The sequence below is a fragment of the Zonotrichia albicollis genome, chromosome 23 (assembly GCF_047830755.1).
Source record: "Zonotrichia albicollis isolate bZonAlb1 chromosome 23, bZonAlb1.hap1, whole genome shotgun sequence".
Taxonomy (NCBI): domain Eukaryota; kingdom Metazoa; phylum Chordata; class Aves; order Passeriformes; family Passerellidae; genus Zonotrichia; species Zonotrichia albicollis.
This window is the reverse complement of record NC_133841.1, coordinates 1,025,044-1,040,908: the sequence shown is the minus strand read 5'-3', so window position 1 is coordinate 1,040,908 and position 15,865 is coordinate 1,025,044. Positions and strand designations below refer to the sequence as shown.

Here is a 15,865-nt window from a genome sequence, read left to right as displayed (position 1 = left end):
CATGAGTTCCACCAAGGTTTTAGAGGAACCTCCAGGAGGATTCACGGCAAAATTCCCTCAGTCCTGACACGAGTTCCACCGAGCTTTGGGAGGAACCTCCAGGATGGCAAAATTCCCTCAGTCCTGACACGAGTTCCACCGAGCTTTGAGAGGAACCTCCAGGAGGATTCACAGCAAAATTCCCCCAGTCCTGACACGAGTTCCACCGAGCTTTGGGGAGGAACCTCCAGGAGGATTCATGGCAAAATTCCCTCAGTCCTGACACGAGTTCCACTGAGGAAGAACCTCCAGGAGGATTCATGGTAAAATTCCCTCAGTCCTGGCACGAGTTCCACCGAGCTTTGGGGAGGAACCTCCAGGAGGATTCATGGCAAAATTCCCCCAGTCCTGACACGAGTTCCACCGAGCTTTGGGGAGGAACCTCCAGGAGGATTCACAGCAAAATTCCCTCAGTCCTGACACGAGTTCCACCGAGGAGAAACCTCCAGGAGGATTCATGGCAAAATTCCCCCAGTCCTGACATGAGTTCCACCGAGCTTTGGGGAGGAACCTCCAGGAGGATTCACGGCAAAATTCCCTCAGTCCTGACACGAGTTCCACCGAGCATTGGGAGGAACCTCCAGGAGGATTCACAGCAAAATTCCCTCAGTCCTGAATGAGTTCCACCAAGGTTTTGGGGAGGAACCTCCAGGAGGATTCATGGCAAAATTCCCCGAGTCCTGACACGAGTTCCACCAAGGTTTTAGAGGAACCTCCAAGAGGATTCATGGCAAAATTCTCTCAGTCCTGACACGAGTTCCACCGAGCTTTTGGGAGGAACCTCCAGGAGGATTCATGGTAAAATTCGCTCAGTCCTGACACGAGTTCCACCGAGTTTTGGGGAGGAACCTCCAGGAGGATTCACAGCAAAATTCCCTCAGTCCTGACACGAGTTCCACCGAGGAGGAACCTCCAGGAGGATTCACGGCAAAATTCCCCCAGTCCTGACACGAGTTCCACCGAGCTTTGGGAGGAACCTCCAGGAGGATTCACAGCAAAATTCCCTCAGTCCTGACATGAGTTCCACCGAGATTTGGGAGAAACCTCCAGGAGGATTCATGGTAAAATTCCCCCAGTCCTGACAGGAGTTCCACCGAGCTTTGAGAGGAACCTCCAGGAGGATTCATGGCAAAATTCCCTCAGTCCTGACATGAGTTCCACTGAGCTTTGAGAGGAACCTCCAGGAGGATTCATGGCAAAATTCCCTCAGTCCTGACATGAGTTCCACCGAGGAAGAACCTCCAGGAGGATTCACGGCAAAATTCCCCCAATCCTGACACGAGTTCCACCGAGCTTTTTGGGAAGAACCTCCAGGAGGATTCATGGCAAAATTCCCTCAGTCCTGACATGAGTTCCACTGAGCTTTTGGGGAGGAACCTCCAGGAGGATTCACGGCAAAATTCCCCCAGTCCTGAATGAGTTCCACCGAGCTTTGAGAGGAACCTCCAGGAGGATTCACAGCAAAATTCCCTCAGTCCTGATTTCCACCGAGCTTTGGGGAGGAACCTCCAGGAGGATTCACGGCAAAATTCCCTCAGTCCTGACACGAGTTCCACCAAGGAGGAACCTCCAGGAGGATTCACAGCAAAATTCCCCCAGTCCTGGTGGCCGAGCTGAGCTGGACGTGCCCGTGCCCCACTGCCCTCGGCCAGGAGATGAATTTGCTGTTTTAGCACTTGTGTGTCCACTGCAAACAGAAAAAAAATGGTTCCAAAGCCCCTTTGTGTATGAAATGTCAGCTCGGAGCGCGAGGGGCGGTGAAGGCTGTGCTGGGAGAGGACTGCAGACCCCTCGAGCCGAGAGCAGCACCGACGGTTTCTGTTTTAAACATGCTGGGAAATGCTCTGGGCGTTTCCCCTGCTTGATTTCCCCCTTTCCCTCCCTCTTTTTTTAACGACAGAAAAACCCCAAACCCCCCCAGGATGAATTTCACTCTTGCTGACGGCCACGTCCCTGAGTTGCTCCGTGATTCTTACACTGTTTGTACCTGGTCTGGCTGTCTGGGGCCAGCCCTGTCCCTTTCTATTTAGTCACTTCTTACAGCAGAGATGTTTCAATAGCTGGGAACTCTTTTTGTTTTTCTTTTGGAAAATATAAATAATTCCTATTTTGTACCCTGTGGTATCTCTGGCCTTTTTTCTTTCCGTTGTTATTTTTTAATTCTGTTCCAGTTTTAAGCCTCCTCACGTTCTCGTCACTTCTATGTCCTGCTGGTGCCTTGAGATTCCTGGAATTCAAGGAATGTTGCACAGGGAATATTTCCAAGGCAGGGAATTCCTCAGGCACAGGGAATATTTAACAATCAGCATTCCAGGGCTGGGAATTCCTCAGGAACAGGGAATATTTAACAATCAGCATTCCAAGGCAGGGAATTCCTCAAGCACAGGGAATATTTAACAATCAACTTTCCAAGGCTGGGAATTCCACAGGGAATATTTAACAATCAGCATTCCAGAGCTGGGAATGGCACAGGGAATATTTAACAATCAGATTTCCAGAGCAGAGAATTCCACAGGGAATATTTAACAATCAGATTTCCAAGGCAGGGAATTCCTCAGGGAATATTTAACAATCAGATTTCCAGAGCTGGGAATTCCTCAGGGAATATTTAACAATCAGATTTCCAGAGCTGGGAATTCCACAAGGAATATTTAACAATCAACTTTCCAAGGCAGGGAATTCCTCAGGGAATATTTAACAGCTTTCCAAGGCTGGGAATTCCACAAGGAATATTTAACAATCAGATTTCCAAGGCAGGGAATTCCTCAAGCACAGGGAATATTTAACAATCAGCATTCCAGGGCTGGGAATTCCACAAGCACAGGGAATATTTAACAATCAGCATTCCAGAGCAGAGAATTCCACAGGGAATATTTAACAATCAGCTTTCCAAGGCTGGGAATTCCACAGGGAATATTTAACAATCAGCATTCCAAGGCAGGGAATTCCACAGGGAATATTTAACAATCAGCATTCCAGAGCTGGGAATTCCACAAGCACAGGGAATATTTAACAATCAGCTTTCCAAGGCTGGGAATTCCACAGGGAATATTTAACAATCAGATTTCCAAGGCAGGGAATTCCACAGGGAATATTTAACAATCAGATTTCCAGAGCTGGGAATTCCACAGGGAATATTTAACAATCAACTTTCCAAGGCTGGGAATTCCACAGGGAATATTTAACAATCAGCATTCCAAGGCAGGGAATTCCTCAAGCATAGGGAATATTTAACAATCAGATTTCCAGAGCTGGGAATTCCACAGGGAATATTTAACAATCAGATTTCCAAGGCTGGGAATTCCACAAGCACAGGGAATTTTTACCCAGCAGCTTTTCAGAGGAGCCACGCTGAGCCTGGACCTCGTGCTGCTGCTTTGAATTCCGGCTTTGAATTCCTGCTCTTGCCTTTGCTCAGGGATCAGACAGCGACCTCTCATCCCCCTGGGCCGGCTTTGATGCTCCTCTTCCTCCTCCCTGTTCTCCCCTGGATCCCTGGAGCAGCTCCAGAGATCCCTGGATCCCCAGGAATGGATCCCCAAATCCCCCAGGAATGAATCCCTGATTCCCCCAGGAATGGATCCCTGAATCCCCCAGGAATGAATCCCTCAATGCCCCAGGAATTAATCCCTGGATCCCCCAGGAATGGATCCCTGAATCCCCCAGGAGTGGATCCCCAAATCCACCAGGAATGGATCCCCAAATCCCCCAGGAATGAATCCCTGAATCCCCAAGGAATTGGTCCCCAAATCTCCCAGGAATGGATCCCCAAATCCACCAGGAATTAATCCCTGAATCCCCCAGGAATTGATCCCTGAATCAACCTGGAATGGATCCCTGAATCCCTGGAATGGATCCCTGGATCCCTGCATGGCCCAGGAATGGCTCCAGGGATCCCTGAATCCCTCAGGAATTAATCCCTCAATGCCCCAGGAATTAATCCCTGAATCCCCCAGGAATGAATCCCTGGATCCCTGGAATGGATTCCTGGATCCCTGCATGGCCCAGGAATTGATCCCCAAATCCACCAGGAATGGGTCCCTGAATCCCCAAGGAATGGATCCCCAAATCTACCAGGAATGAATCCTTGAATCTCCCAGGAATTGATCCCCAAATCCACCAGGAATTGATCCCTGAATCAACCAGGAATGGATCCCTGAATCCCTGAATCTCTCAGGAATGGATCCCTGGATCCCTGCATGGCCCAGGAATGGCTCCAGGGATCCCTGAATCCCCCAGGAATGGATCCCTAAATCCCCCAGGAATGGATCCGCAAATCCACCAGGAATTGATCCCCAAATCACCCAGGAATGAATCCCTGAATACCTGGAATGGATCCCTGAATCCCTGAATCTCTCAGGAATGGATCCCTGAACCCCTGGAATGGATCCCTGGATCCCTGCATGGCCCAGGAATGGCTCCAGGGATCCCTGAATCCCCCAGGAATGGATCCCCAAATCCCCCAGGAATTAATTCCTGATTCCCCCAGGAATGGATCCCTGAACCCCTCAAGAATTAATCCCTCAATGCCCCAGGAATTAATCCCTGAATCCCCCAGGAATTGATCCCTGAATCCCCCAGGAATGAATCCCTGAATCCCTGGAATGGATTCCTGAATCCCCCAGGAATTGATCCCCGAATCTCCCAGGAATGGATCCCCAAATCCACCAGGAATTGATCCCCAAATCCCCCAGGAATTGATCCCTGAATCAACCTGGAATGGATCCCTGAATCCCCAAGGAATTGGTCCCCAAATCCCCCAGGAATTGATCCCTGAATCAACCTGGAATGGATCCCTGAATCCCTGAATCTCTCAGGAATGGATCCCTGAACCCCTGGAATAGATTCCTGGATCCCCGAATCCCCCAGGAATTGATCCCCAAATCCACCAGGAATTAATCCCTGAATTCCCCAGGAATGGATCCCCAAATCCCCCAGGAATTAATCCCTGAATCCCCCAGGAATTAATCCCTGCATCCCCCAGGAATTGATCCCTGAATCAACCTGGAATGGATCCCTGAATCCCTGAATCTCTCAGGAATGGATCCCTAAATCCCCCAGGAATTGATCCCCAAATCCCCCAGGAGTTAATCCCTGAATCAACCTGGAATGGATCCCCGAATCCCTGGAATGGATTCCTGGATCCCTGAATCCCTCAGGATTGCATCCCTTAATCCCTGAACCCCTGGAATGGATCCCTGTCCCTGCTCCCAGCTCCAGCCCCTCAGCATCCAGCCCCAGACCCTTTTCCCTGTCCCTGGATTTGTCCCCATTTGTCCCCATTTGTCCCTGTTTGTCCCAGGTATTTTCTGCAGGATTTTCCTGGCTCTCGCAGAAAAGGGAATGAAGCAATTTTTTATTTAATTTCATTTTTTGGACTCCATTTCTGAAGCTCTCTCCACTTCCTGGGGTTTATTCTCTGAAGTTCTCCCTCCATTTTCCTTCATCTCCATCCTGGTGTCCCAAATTCCCCCCCTTGTTCCCAATGAGGTTTTTCGGAGTTCATTTAATATGAAGACATTTAATTAGAGAGGGTTTGGTTGGGTTTATTTGTTCTTTCCTGACCTGCTGCCCACTTTGCTCCTTGGCTGCAGTTCCAGGCTCAGGCTGCAGGAAATTTGGCAATCCCAGATTCTTGGGTGTGTTTGATTTCAATTTCATTGAAATATAAATTTAATTTTAATTTAATTTAAAGCTGGGGGTGCTGTGGATGCACAAAAAGGGGGAGAGACTTCCCTGAGTGGGGCAGGAAAAAGAAACTGGGGGAAAAAAAACAGGGAAAAATAAAAAGAGCAGCAGATGAAATAATTGGGGAAATAAATGGCCTGGGAGGCTTTTGGAAAATAAACTGGATAAATAAAGCAGGAGCAGCTCCGTAGGATTTGGCTTTTTGAAGTTTCCTGGGCAAAGCGTGGGCAGGGAAATCCAGCCCGGGCTTGGTTCAAGAGGAATTGGGATTTTTGCTGCTCCTTCCATCGGATTCCATCCCTGGCACTGAATTATTCAAATCCCTGGAGGAGCTGTGTTAATTGAGGGAGTGAATGGGGAAGGGCTGGGGACAGGAGGGGAATTGTGGCATGGAATGAGGAGGGATCCTGGCAGGGAGAGGATGGCACCCAGGGCTCCTGTTGGAATTATTATTATTATCATTATTACTATTATTATTATTATTATTATTATTATTATTATTATTATTATTATTATTATTATTATTATTATTATTATTATTATTATTATTATTACTATTATTATTTTTATTTTTAATTATTATTTTAATTTTCATTATTTTCATTATCATCATTATTATAGTTATTATTTTATTTTTATTATTATATTGATATATTTTATTTTTATTAATTTTTTTTAATTATTTTTGTACTATTTATTTATTATTATCCTCTTGCTCCCAGCAGCAGCTCCCCGGATCCCTGATTCCTGCAGGAAAGGCGATGATTTCATGGATTTCATGGATTTCATGGATTTCATGGATTTCATGGATTTCATGGATTTCATGGATTTCATGCAGCGGGTTGGGGATCAACTGGCCAAACTGGGAGAACTGGGACAGCCCTGGGAGCAGGGATGAGCTCCCGAGGGTCCCTTTGGAATTCTTGCCTGCATTCCTTGGCAAATTCTGATCCCTGAAGCACCAAAAAAATCCCAGGATTTTGTTCCCAGAGCTCCCTCAGGCTCAGCCGTTCCCCTGCTGAGGGTTTTGGGATGGACGGATGGAGTTTCCCAATGGATTTGTTTGGGTGTGGCCAAAATTCCTTGGAATGCTGACCAAATCCAGGCAATTTTGGGAAAGCAGAGCCCAGCACTCCCCGCATCCCATGGGCAGCTCCAGGGGGCTGATCCCAAAACCTCTGCTCCTGTCCATGGCTTGGAAATCCTGCTATTGTGGGTAATTAAAATCTCCTAATTAAATTAAGCTCCATCTGGCTGAGCCCGGCGAGCCAAGGAGGGCGTTAATTAAAGATCCCAAGGTTTGCTGAGAGCCAGGGCTGGGATGAGCAAATCCCCGTCCGTGGAAAGGGCTGGAGCAGCCCAAAATCCGGGAAAATCCAAGGGGAGGGAAAATCCAGGAATGGCTCGGATTCCCCCAGGGAAAAAACAACTGGGGATGGGAGCGGGTGGGAATGGAATGGGAATGGAATGGGAATAAAATGGGAATGGGGATGGAAATGGGAATGGGAATAAAATGGGAATGGGATGGAATGGGAATAAAATGGGAATGGAATGGAATGGAATGGAATGGAATGGGAATGGGAATGGGAATGGGAATGGGAACAGGAGTGGAATGGGAATAAAATGGGAACGGGAATGGAATGGGGATGGGGAAGGAAATGGGAATAAAATGGGAATGGGATGGAATGGGAATGGAATGGAATGGAATGGAATGGAATGGAATGGGAATGGAATGGAATGGAATGGAATGGAATGGGAATGGGAACAGGAGGGGAATGGGAATAAAATGGGAATGGAATGGGAATGGGAATGGAATCGGAAAGGAATGGGAATAGAATGGGAATAAAATGGGAATGGGAATGGAATGGGGATGGGGAAGGAAATGGGAATAAAATGGGAATGGGGATGGAAATGGGAATGAAATGGGAATAAAATGGGAATGGAATGGAAATTGAAGGGAAATGGAAATGGGAATGGGAATGGGAACAGGAAAGGAATGGGAAAGAAATTGAATGGGAATGAGAGTAAAATGGGAATAAAATGGGAATGGGAATGGGAAAGAAATGGAATGGGACTGGAATGGGAATGGGAATGGGAATAGGAATGGGAATGGGAATGGGAATATTCCAGGCTGGATTTCAGCATCCAGGGGGATCTGTCAGGTCCTAGAGATGAGATGGAGCAGAGTTAAAACCAGGCTGCAATTCCAAAGGTTTGGAAAACTCCGATTGCTCCAGCACTGCCTTGCTCCCTTGTTATCCATCATTCCCTGCACAGAATCCATCAGGAATCTCCTTCAGTGCCGTCTCTTCCCTGGATTTGTGTTGGAATTGTGTTTTCCTGAACAGGACACGACATTCCAGAGCCCTGGAGCTCGGGATTCCCTCCCGCTCTGGGCTGTTCTCCCTGGACAGACGTGGCCATGCTGGATCCAGTTTGGAACAGAGACACTGGAAAACCCTGGGAATGTGGGAGCCCTCCCTGCTCCCTGCCCTACCCTCTCAGCATTCCCGGATTTCCACAGGCACCCCAATTCCATGGAAGGTGGGAGCAGCAGCTCCCAAAGCCGGGAGCCCCCCTGGAAGGGGTGGGCGCTGCTCCATCCCAGCCTTCCCGAGCTGTTCCCGAGGGAGCCGCGCGCGTTCCGCGCCTCCGGAGCCCGTCCTGAATTATTGACGGCGTTTCCACGGCAGGCAGGGCTGGGATCCGAGCTGGGAATTCTCCGCTCGGGCCTCGGAGTCCGGAGGGATTTGGGCTGGGGCTGGATGAGTTTTCCATTCCTGTCCTTGCCAGCTTTCCCTGTTGTTTTATTCCAGGTCTGCGTTTTCCATCCTCCCAAACTTCCCTCTCCCGTTATCCCATTGCTTCTCCTGCCCATGAATCCCAGGAGCGCAGGGTTCCAGCATTCCCAGGAGCTGCTCCCTGATCCCAGGGGATCCAGGCACCTCCTGCAGCCCTCGGGAGGAGGAAAAGCCCCGGCAGCCATGGGAAACCGGGCAGGAGCCATCCGGCCTCTTCTTTTGGGATTGCATCCCAATCCTTTGGGAATGCGGCCCTGTGGGAGCAGCTGGGATCCTTCCCTCCCTAAAATCCACCCCTGGGTGCCGGGAGGGGGTTTGGGATGGGATTCCCGAGGTTTTCCCTCCCCCGAGACACAGGACAACCCATGGATGGGGAGAGCTCGGTGGTGGCATCTCCATCCCGTCCTGTGCCGTGGATGGGAGGGAAAACCATCCCAGAACCTGCTGGAAAACCGGGAATTCCTGACATCGCTGTCTGCGGGGCAGGGCCGCGCTTTGGGGTCTGGCTGTGATGGGGAAACCGGGATAACTCCTGGATCAAAGGCAGGAACAGCCCCAGCACGGGCAGTTCCAGGGATGCTCGGCCCCGCTCGGCCCCGCTGGGCTCCGGGGGTGGCTTTGGGGTGGGTTTGGGGTGGGTTTGGGGTGCGGGGGTTTCTCCTGGGGCGCTGCTGCTCCCTCAGCTCCTGCGCTGCTCCTGGAGCAGGAATTCTCCTCTCCAGGCTGGAATAATGGCCCGTCCTGGTCTCCTTAGAAACGGCGGCTCCGCATCCCCCCGGCGGCCGCCGCGCATCCTTGGAGCCTCCTCCTGCTCCCGCCGCCCGTTCCCTGCGATTCCTCCGCATTTCCCCAACTTTTGTGCCGGGATTTCTTTGGGTTTTGGTTTGTTTTTCAACGAGGGAATTTTAACGGTTTTTGTGTCTCCTTCCTCCCACAAACCCGAGTCCTTCGGGAATGTTTTTAGTTCCCCACATTTCCCCCTCCCCTCCTCAATCCAAGCTCGCTCCCGTTATTTCCTGGAAAGCTGAAATTTCCCGGAGCTTTTCCCCAACTTTGGGGGCTCTGTGAGGAAAATCCCCTCATGGATTCTGGAGGTTCTGTGGGTTTTGGGGAGCAGCTCCTGGCTGGATGTGGGAGCTCATCCTGAAATCCTGCCAGCAGCCAGCAAAGAGCTCTGGAGAAGGGATTTATTTTGGGAATAAATAAATTTTGGGAAGTACAAACCCAGCTCTGGGGGCAGGACCTGTCCTGTGAGGGTGGGAAGGAATTTTTGGAGCTGGCCTGGTGCTCTGGATTCAGGGAATTCAGGGGGGAAAGGGAAGGGAAGTGGCTTTTTTTGGCCTTTTCTGGAGGAGGGAAGGTGCCAGGGGAAGTGGGAGACGGAAGTTTGGATGGCTGCGAAGGGGAGGAGGTTGGGAATGCCCCAAAAATAGGAGCCTGAAATTTGGATGTCTGGGAAGGGGAGGAGATGGGAACACCTGGGAGCTGGGAATACCCACATAGGTGAGAGACTGAAATTCGGGTGTCTGGGGAAGGGGAGGGAATTGGGAACATCACGAAAATGGGAACCTGGGGCTTGGATTCCTGGGGAAGGGGAGGAAATTGGGAATATCACAAAAATGGGAACCTGAGGCTTGGATCCCTGGGGAAAGGGAGGAAATTGGGAACACCACGAAAATGGGAACCTGAGGTTTGGATCCCTGGGGAAGGGGAGGAAATTGGGAATATCACAAAAATGGGATTCTGGGGCTTGGATTCCTGGGGAAGGGGAGGAAATTGGGAATATCACAAAAATGGGAGTCTGGGGTTTGGATTCCTGGGGAAGGGGAGGAAATTGGGAATATCACAAAAATGGGAGTCTGGGGTTTGGATTCCTGGGGAAGGGGAGGAAATTGGGAATATCACAAAAATGGGAACCTGAGGCTTGGATTCCTGGGGAAGGGGAGGAAATTGGGAATATCACAAAAATGGGAGTCTGGGGTTTGGATTCCTGGGGAAGGGGAGGAAATTGGGAATATCACAAAAATGGGATTCTGGGGCTTGGATTCCTGGGGAAGGGGAGGAAATTGGGAATATCACAAAAATGGGATTCTGGGGCTTGGATCCCTGGGGAAGGGGAGGAAATTGGGAATATCACAAAAATGGGATTCTGGGGCTTGGATCCCTGGGGAAGGGGAGGAAATTGGGAATATCACAAAAATGGGATTCTGGGGCTTGGATTCCTGGGGAAGGGGAGGAAATTTGGAATATCACAAAAATGGGAGTCTGGGGTTTGGATCCCTGGGGAAGGGGAGGAAATTGGGAATACCCACATAAAGAGAGCCTGGGTGCCCAGGTCCTGGCAGCCCAAAGCTGGAGCTGGACTCAGGCCTGGATCTTGGCCATCATTCCCAATCCCACATGCTTGTTTTCCCTCTCCTCCCACAAAAAACTCCGGCCCTGCCTCGGTGCCACCGTGAGCGCTTTATTCCCTGCCCGGGGCGGAGCGGGGCAGTTCCCGTTCCTCGTTCCTTCCCTGGGAATGAAACCCCGGCCCCGAGCTCCCGTTCCCACCCCTGTGCCCGGGAACGGCGGCGCCGGGAGCTGGGCAGGGATCGGGGCAGGGGTCGGGGCTGGGATCGGGGCTGGGATTTGGGCAGGGATTGGGATCAGGGGCACCATCAGGCAGCTTTTCCCCCCTTCCCCGAGCTCTTCCCGCTCTCCAGGGGCTGCGACCCTTCCTCCAAAGGAGCCCTTTTAACCCGGAACCCCCAACCCCAACCAGGCCGAGCCATTATTGCACTGAGGAAATCGAGTCCCGACCGTGGCTCTGTCCTGATCCCACATCCCAAATCCTGCCCTTGCTCCCCCTGATCCCACACCCCAAATCCGGCCCTCACTCCCTCTGATCCCACATCCCAAATCCAGCCCTCGCTCCCTCTGATCCCACATCCCAAATCCTGCCCTCGTTCCCCCTGACCCACATCTCAAATCCAGCCCTTGGTCCCTCTGATCCCACACCCCAAATCCTGCCCTCGTTCCCTCTGATCCCACATCCCAAATCCTGCCCTCTTTCCCCCTGTTCCCACATCCCAAATCCTGCCCTCATTCCCTCTGATCCCACATCCCAAATCCGGCCCTCGCTCCCTCTGATCCCACATCCCAAATCCGGCCCTCGCTCCCTCTGATCCTACATCCCAAATCCGGCCCTCGCTCCCCCGATCCCACATCCCAAATCTGGCCCTCGCTCCCTCTGATCCCACATCCCAAATCCAGCCCTCGCTCCTCCTGACCCACATCCCAAATCCTGCCCTCGTTCCCCCTGTTTCCACATCCCAAATCCAGCCCTTGCTCCCCCTGATCCCACATCCCAAATCCGGCCCTCGTTCCCCATCCCTGCAGACCCCAGGGCTGCCGCTGTTGCTCTTCCCACCGGGGAAAACGGGAAATTCTTCTCTTCCTTCCATGCCTGGGTTTCCAGAGAGCATCCCCTGCTCCAAAACCACCCCCATCCCTCCCCCCAGTCCCTGGTGCCCCCAGGATCTCGGGAATCGCTGTCCGGGAATCGCGACCCCAAAATCGCAGCCTGGGAATCTCTGGCAGGGAATGGAGGCCCAGGAATCCTGGGAATCGCTGTCCCAGAATCGCGACACCGGGATTGCTGTCCCAGAATCGTGACCCCAGAATCTCTGGCAGGGAATGGCAACCCAGGAATCCCGGGAATCATCACTGTCCCAGAATCACAGCCCCAGAATCCCGGCCTGGGAATCGCTGTCCCAGAATCCCAGCCTGGGAATCGCTGTCCCAGAATCGCTCCCCAGGAATGGTGGCCCAGGAATCTCAGGAATCGCTGTCCCGGAATCCCGGGATTCTGTGCCCCAGGAAAAGTAGGAATCACTGCCCGGGAATGGCAGCCCCAGGAATCCCAAGAATTGCTGCCCCAGAATCCCAAGATTCAGTGCCTGGGAATCGCTGCCAGGTAATGGTGGCCCAGAAATCTCAGGAATCGCTGTCCCGGGATCCTGGGATTCGGTGCCCGGGAATCACGGAATTCGGTGCCCCAGGAATCCCAGGATTCGGTGCCTGGGAATTGCTGCCGGGTAATGGTGGCCCAGGAATCTCAGGAATCGCTGTCCTGGGATCCTGGGATTCGGTGCCCTGGGAATCGCGGGATTCGGTGCCCCGGGAATCGCGGGATTCGGTGCCCGGGAATCGCTGCTCGGTAATGGTGGCCCAGGAATCTCAGGAATCGCTGTTCTGGGATCCTGGGATTCGGTGCCCGGGAATCGCAGGATTCGGTGCCTGGGAATCGCTGCCGGGTAATGGTGGCCCAGGAATCTCAGGAATCGCTGTTCTGGGATCCTGGGATTCGGTGCCCCGGGATCCTGGGATTCGGTACCCCGGGAATCCTGGGATTCGGTGCCCCAGGAATCCCAGGATTCGGTGCCTGGGAATCGCTGCCCGGTAATGGTGGCCCAGGAATTGCAGGAATCGCTGTCCCGGGATCCTGGGATTCGGTGCCCCAGGAATCCCGAGATTCAGTGCCCGGGAATCGCGGGATTCGGTGCCCCGGGAATCGCGGGATTCGGTGCCCCGGGAATCCCAGGATTCGGTACCCCAGGAATCTCAGGAATCACTGTCCCGGGATCCTGGGATTCGGTGCCCCGGGAATCACGGGAATCTCCGCCCCGGGAATCGCGGGATTCGGTGCCCCGGGAATCGCGGGAATCGCGGGAATCTCCGTCCCGGGGCTCAGCCCGAGGGGAAGTAGGGCCGCTGGCTGTGGCGGTTGTAGTCGGGACACACCTTCTGCACCAGGCGGTAGTCGCTGCTGTAGAAGGTGATGTAGACGCAGACGGCGCGGAAGGGCTGCGAGCACAGCCAGGCCGCGCGGCTCTGCGTGTGCTCCTGCGAGCACGTCTTGGCCGGGTCGAAGGTGCACAGCGACGTCTTCCTGGCCCGCGCCACCTGCTCCGACTCCACGCGGCAGTTGAACACCTTGGACTCCTTGGCCTCCATGAAGATCTGCTGCTCCAGGTCGAACTGCACGGCCTTGGTGGGCGGCACGAGGCTCACGGAGATGTTGCCGTGGCCCGTGGAGTTGTGCTGGAAGAAGACGTTCACGCTGCCGTTGCCGTGATCCACCACCTTGCCCGTGATCAGCAGGTTCAGCTTCACCGTCTTGATGTTGGAGTAAAAGTCTCCCCAGCCGAAAAGCTTCTGCAGGGGCCTGCCCGGGGCTGGCCGTGGGTCCCGCTGTGCCCGGGGACCGAGCTCCAACGCGGGCCGGTGAACCGGGAGCTCCAGCCCTGCCAGGTGAGCTGGGGCTGCCCCGAGCTCCAGCCCGGCCCGGTTCACCGGGAGCTCCAGCCCTGCCCGGTTCACCGGGGTCCCCCCGAGCTCCCGGGAGGCGCTGCCCGGCCCCGGCAGGCTCCGGTTCTGCGGCGGGGCCGGGCCCAGGCCCAGGAGGGGCTTTGGGGAGAGCAGCTCCCGCAGCAGCTTCGGGGCTCTGCCGCGGGCCCGGGGCTTGCCTGGATCCGCTCCTTTCCCGGGGTCCTCTGGAGCGCACAACACCTGCATGGGGGCATGGAGGAGCTGTGGGTGGCACCGAGCCCTGCCGGTGTCACTGAGCCGTGCCAGCCCCTTCCCCATGGTCACCCACCCCTGCCAGCCCCCTCCTCAGTGTCACCCAGCCGTGCCAGCCCCTTCCCCATGGTCACCGAGCCGTGCCAGCCCCCTCCTCAGTGTCACCCACCCCTGACAGCCCCCTCCTCAGTGTCACCCACCCCTGCCAGCCCCTTCCCCATGGTCGCCCAGCCCTGCCAGCCCCTTCCCCAGCCTCGCTGCCCCGATCTTCTCTTTATTCTCTTCTGTTTCCCCTCCGGCAGCGGCACCTCCAGCTCTTCTCCCTCCCAGCCGCTCCGGGAATGGGTGCGAGCAGCCGGGATCCGCTCTCTGCCCGCTCAGGGCGCAGCTCCCGCACCCCCTGCGCCCTCACCCCCACCCCTGTCCCCCCTCCAACCCCACCAGGGCCTGGGGACCCCCGGGGCAGGGGGACAGCGCAGGACAAGGGACAGCGGAGCGGAGTTGTCACCGGGGAGCTGCCCCGGGCTCCTGCGCCAGCTCCGCTCCCGGAACCCCCAAACCCCACACCCAGGGCGGCTGGAGGGGCTGTGGGACCCGAAGAACCCCGGCGTGCCCGGGGCTGACCCGGCCGAGGGGGCAGCGGGAAGCGGAGGAAGCTCCGGGAAGCTCCGGCCCGGCCCCGGCTCTGCCCGAGCCCTCCCCGGCTGCCGAGCGGGGTTTGGGGGTGCGGATTTCTGGGGCCATCCGGAGCCTTCTCCTCGCAGCCCTGCCCGCTCCCCGCGGCCGAATCGCAGAAGTTTTGGGACGCGTTTTCTCCCGAGGATGCGGGCTCGGCTTTGGGGATCCCCGCACGCCCCCTGCCCGAGGCTGCGCGACCCCCGCACCCCCGAACCCCCCTGCCCGCCCGGCGCTCACCAGCAGAGCGATGCTGCCCTGGAGGAGGAGGAGGACGCAGCTCCGAGGAAGAAGATGCATTTTCCAGCCGGCGCCGCCGCCTTCTCGGCGGCTCCGCTTTCGGGGAGGCTTTCGCCGGGATTTTCCTCCTTTTTCCGTCTTTCCCTCCCTTCTCCTCCGGCGTCAGCGAGGGGCAGGGGGGGTCCCCGTGCGGAGCGGTCCCTACGGCCCCCCCCGGCCCATGGTGGCCCCGGCAGCTCCCGCCGCCCCGCGGGGCCGCTCCGGGTCCGGGCGAGGCTCGGCGGCTCCACCTGCGGCCGCTGCCGTGTCCGTGTCCCCCGGGCTGTCCCCTCCCGGTGCCCCTGCCCGCCCCGCCGCCTCCCGGCCCCCGCGGCCGCCCCTGCGCTCCCCGCCCGCCCGGGGCTCAGGGAAACTCCGCTCCATGCCCGGCTCGCTCCATCCCCGCTCGCTCCATCCCCGCTCGCTCCATCCCTGCGCGCTCCGGCTCCGCTCCCGCCTCCCCCGCCAGGTGCCGGGGCCGAGCGGCACCTCCGGAGTAACCCTTTGGTGCCCGCGGCCCAGCGGAGCCCCCCGAGGGGTCCCTGAGGGGCTCTGGGGGGCTCTGGGGGCTCTGCAAAGTCCCCGTGGCTCCCTCATGAGGGGCAGCACTGGGAGAACGGGATGGGGGGACAGGGGGGACACGCGGGGGTCTCAGCTCTGTCCTTGTCGCCGGCATCGCCCTCTGGGATCGGCCCCATCCCTCCATCCAGGGGAAGGCAAAAGCCCTCGGTGACCTCGGATTCCAGTTTATCCATAAAGGAATGACAGAGATCCCCTAGAAAGGAGCCAGAGGCCGCTGGCTGGGATCTGTGCTGGCT

At 55.3% G+C, this 15,865-nt stretch overlaps 1 protein-coding gene and 1 long non-coding RNA gene across 2 annotated transcripts; one reads left to right on the top strand and one right to left on the bottom strand.

Annotated features, from left to right (window-relative positions):
- The first annotated feature begins 291 nt into the window (after positions 1 to 291).
- Positions 292 to 2,153, top strand: LOC141731478 (uncharacterized). Its single transcript, XR_012583560.1, has 2 exons — positions 292 to 670; positions 875 to 2,153. It is a non-coding gene; the product is annotated as an uncharacterized LOC141731478 (long non-coding RNA).
- An 8,818-nt stretch (positions 2,154 to 10,971) lies between these two features.
- Positions 10,972 to 15,547, bottom strand: NXPH3 (neurexophilin 3). The gene is made up of 3 exons (XM_074557761.1): positions 15,009 to 15,547; positions 11,801 to 14,081; positions 10,972 to 11,697 (listed from the first exon to the last, which is right to left on the bottom strand). The coding sequence occupies exons 1-2, from the start codon at positions 15,066 to 15,068 to the stop codon at positions 13,260 to 13,262; spliced, it is 882 nt and encodes a 293-aa protein (XP_074413862.1). The 5' UTR covers positions 15,069 to 15,547; the 3' UTR covers positions 10,972 to 11,697; positions 11,801 to 13,259.
- Positions 15,548 to 15,865: the final 318 nt, after the last annotated feature.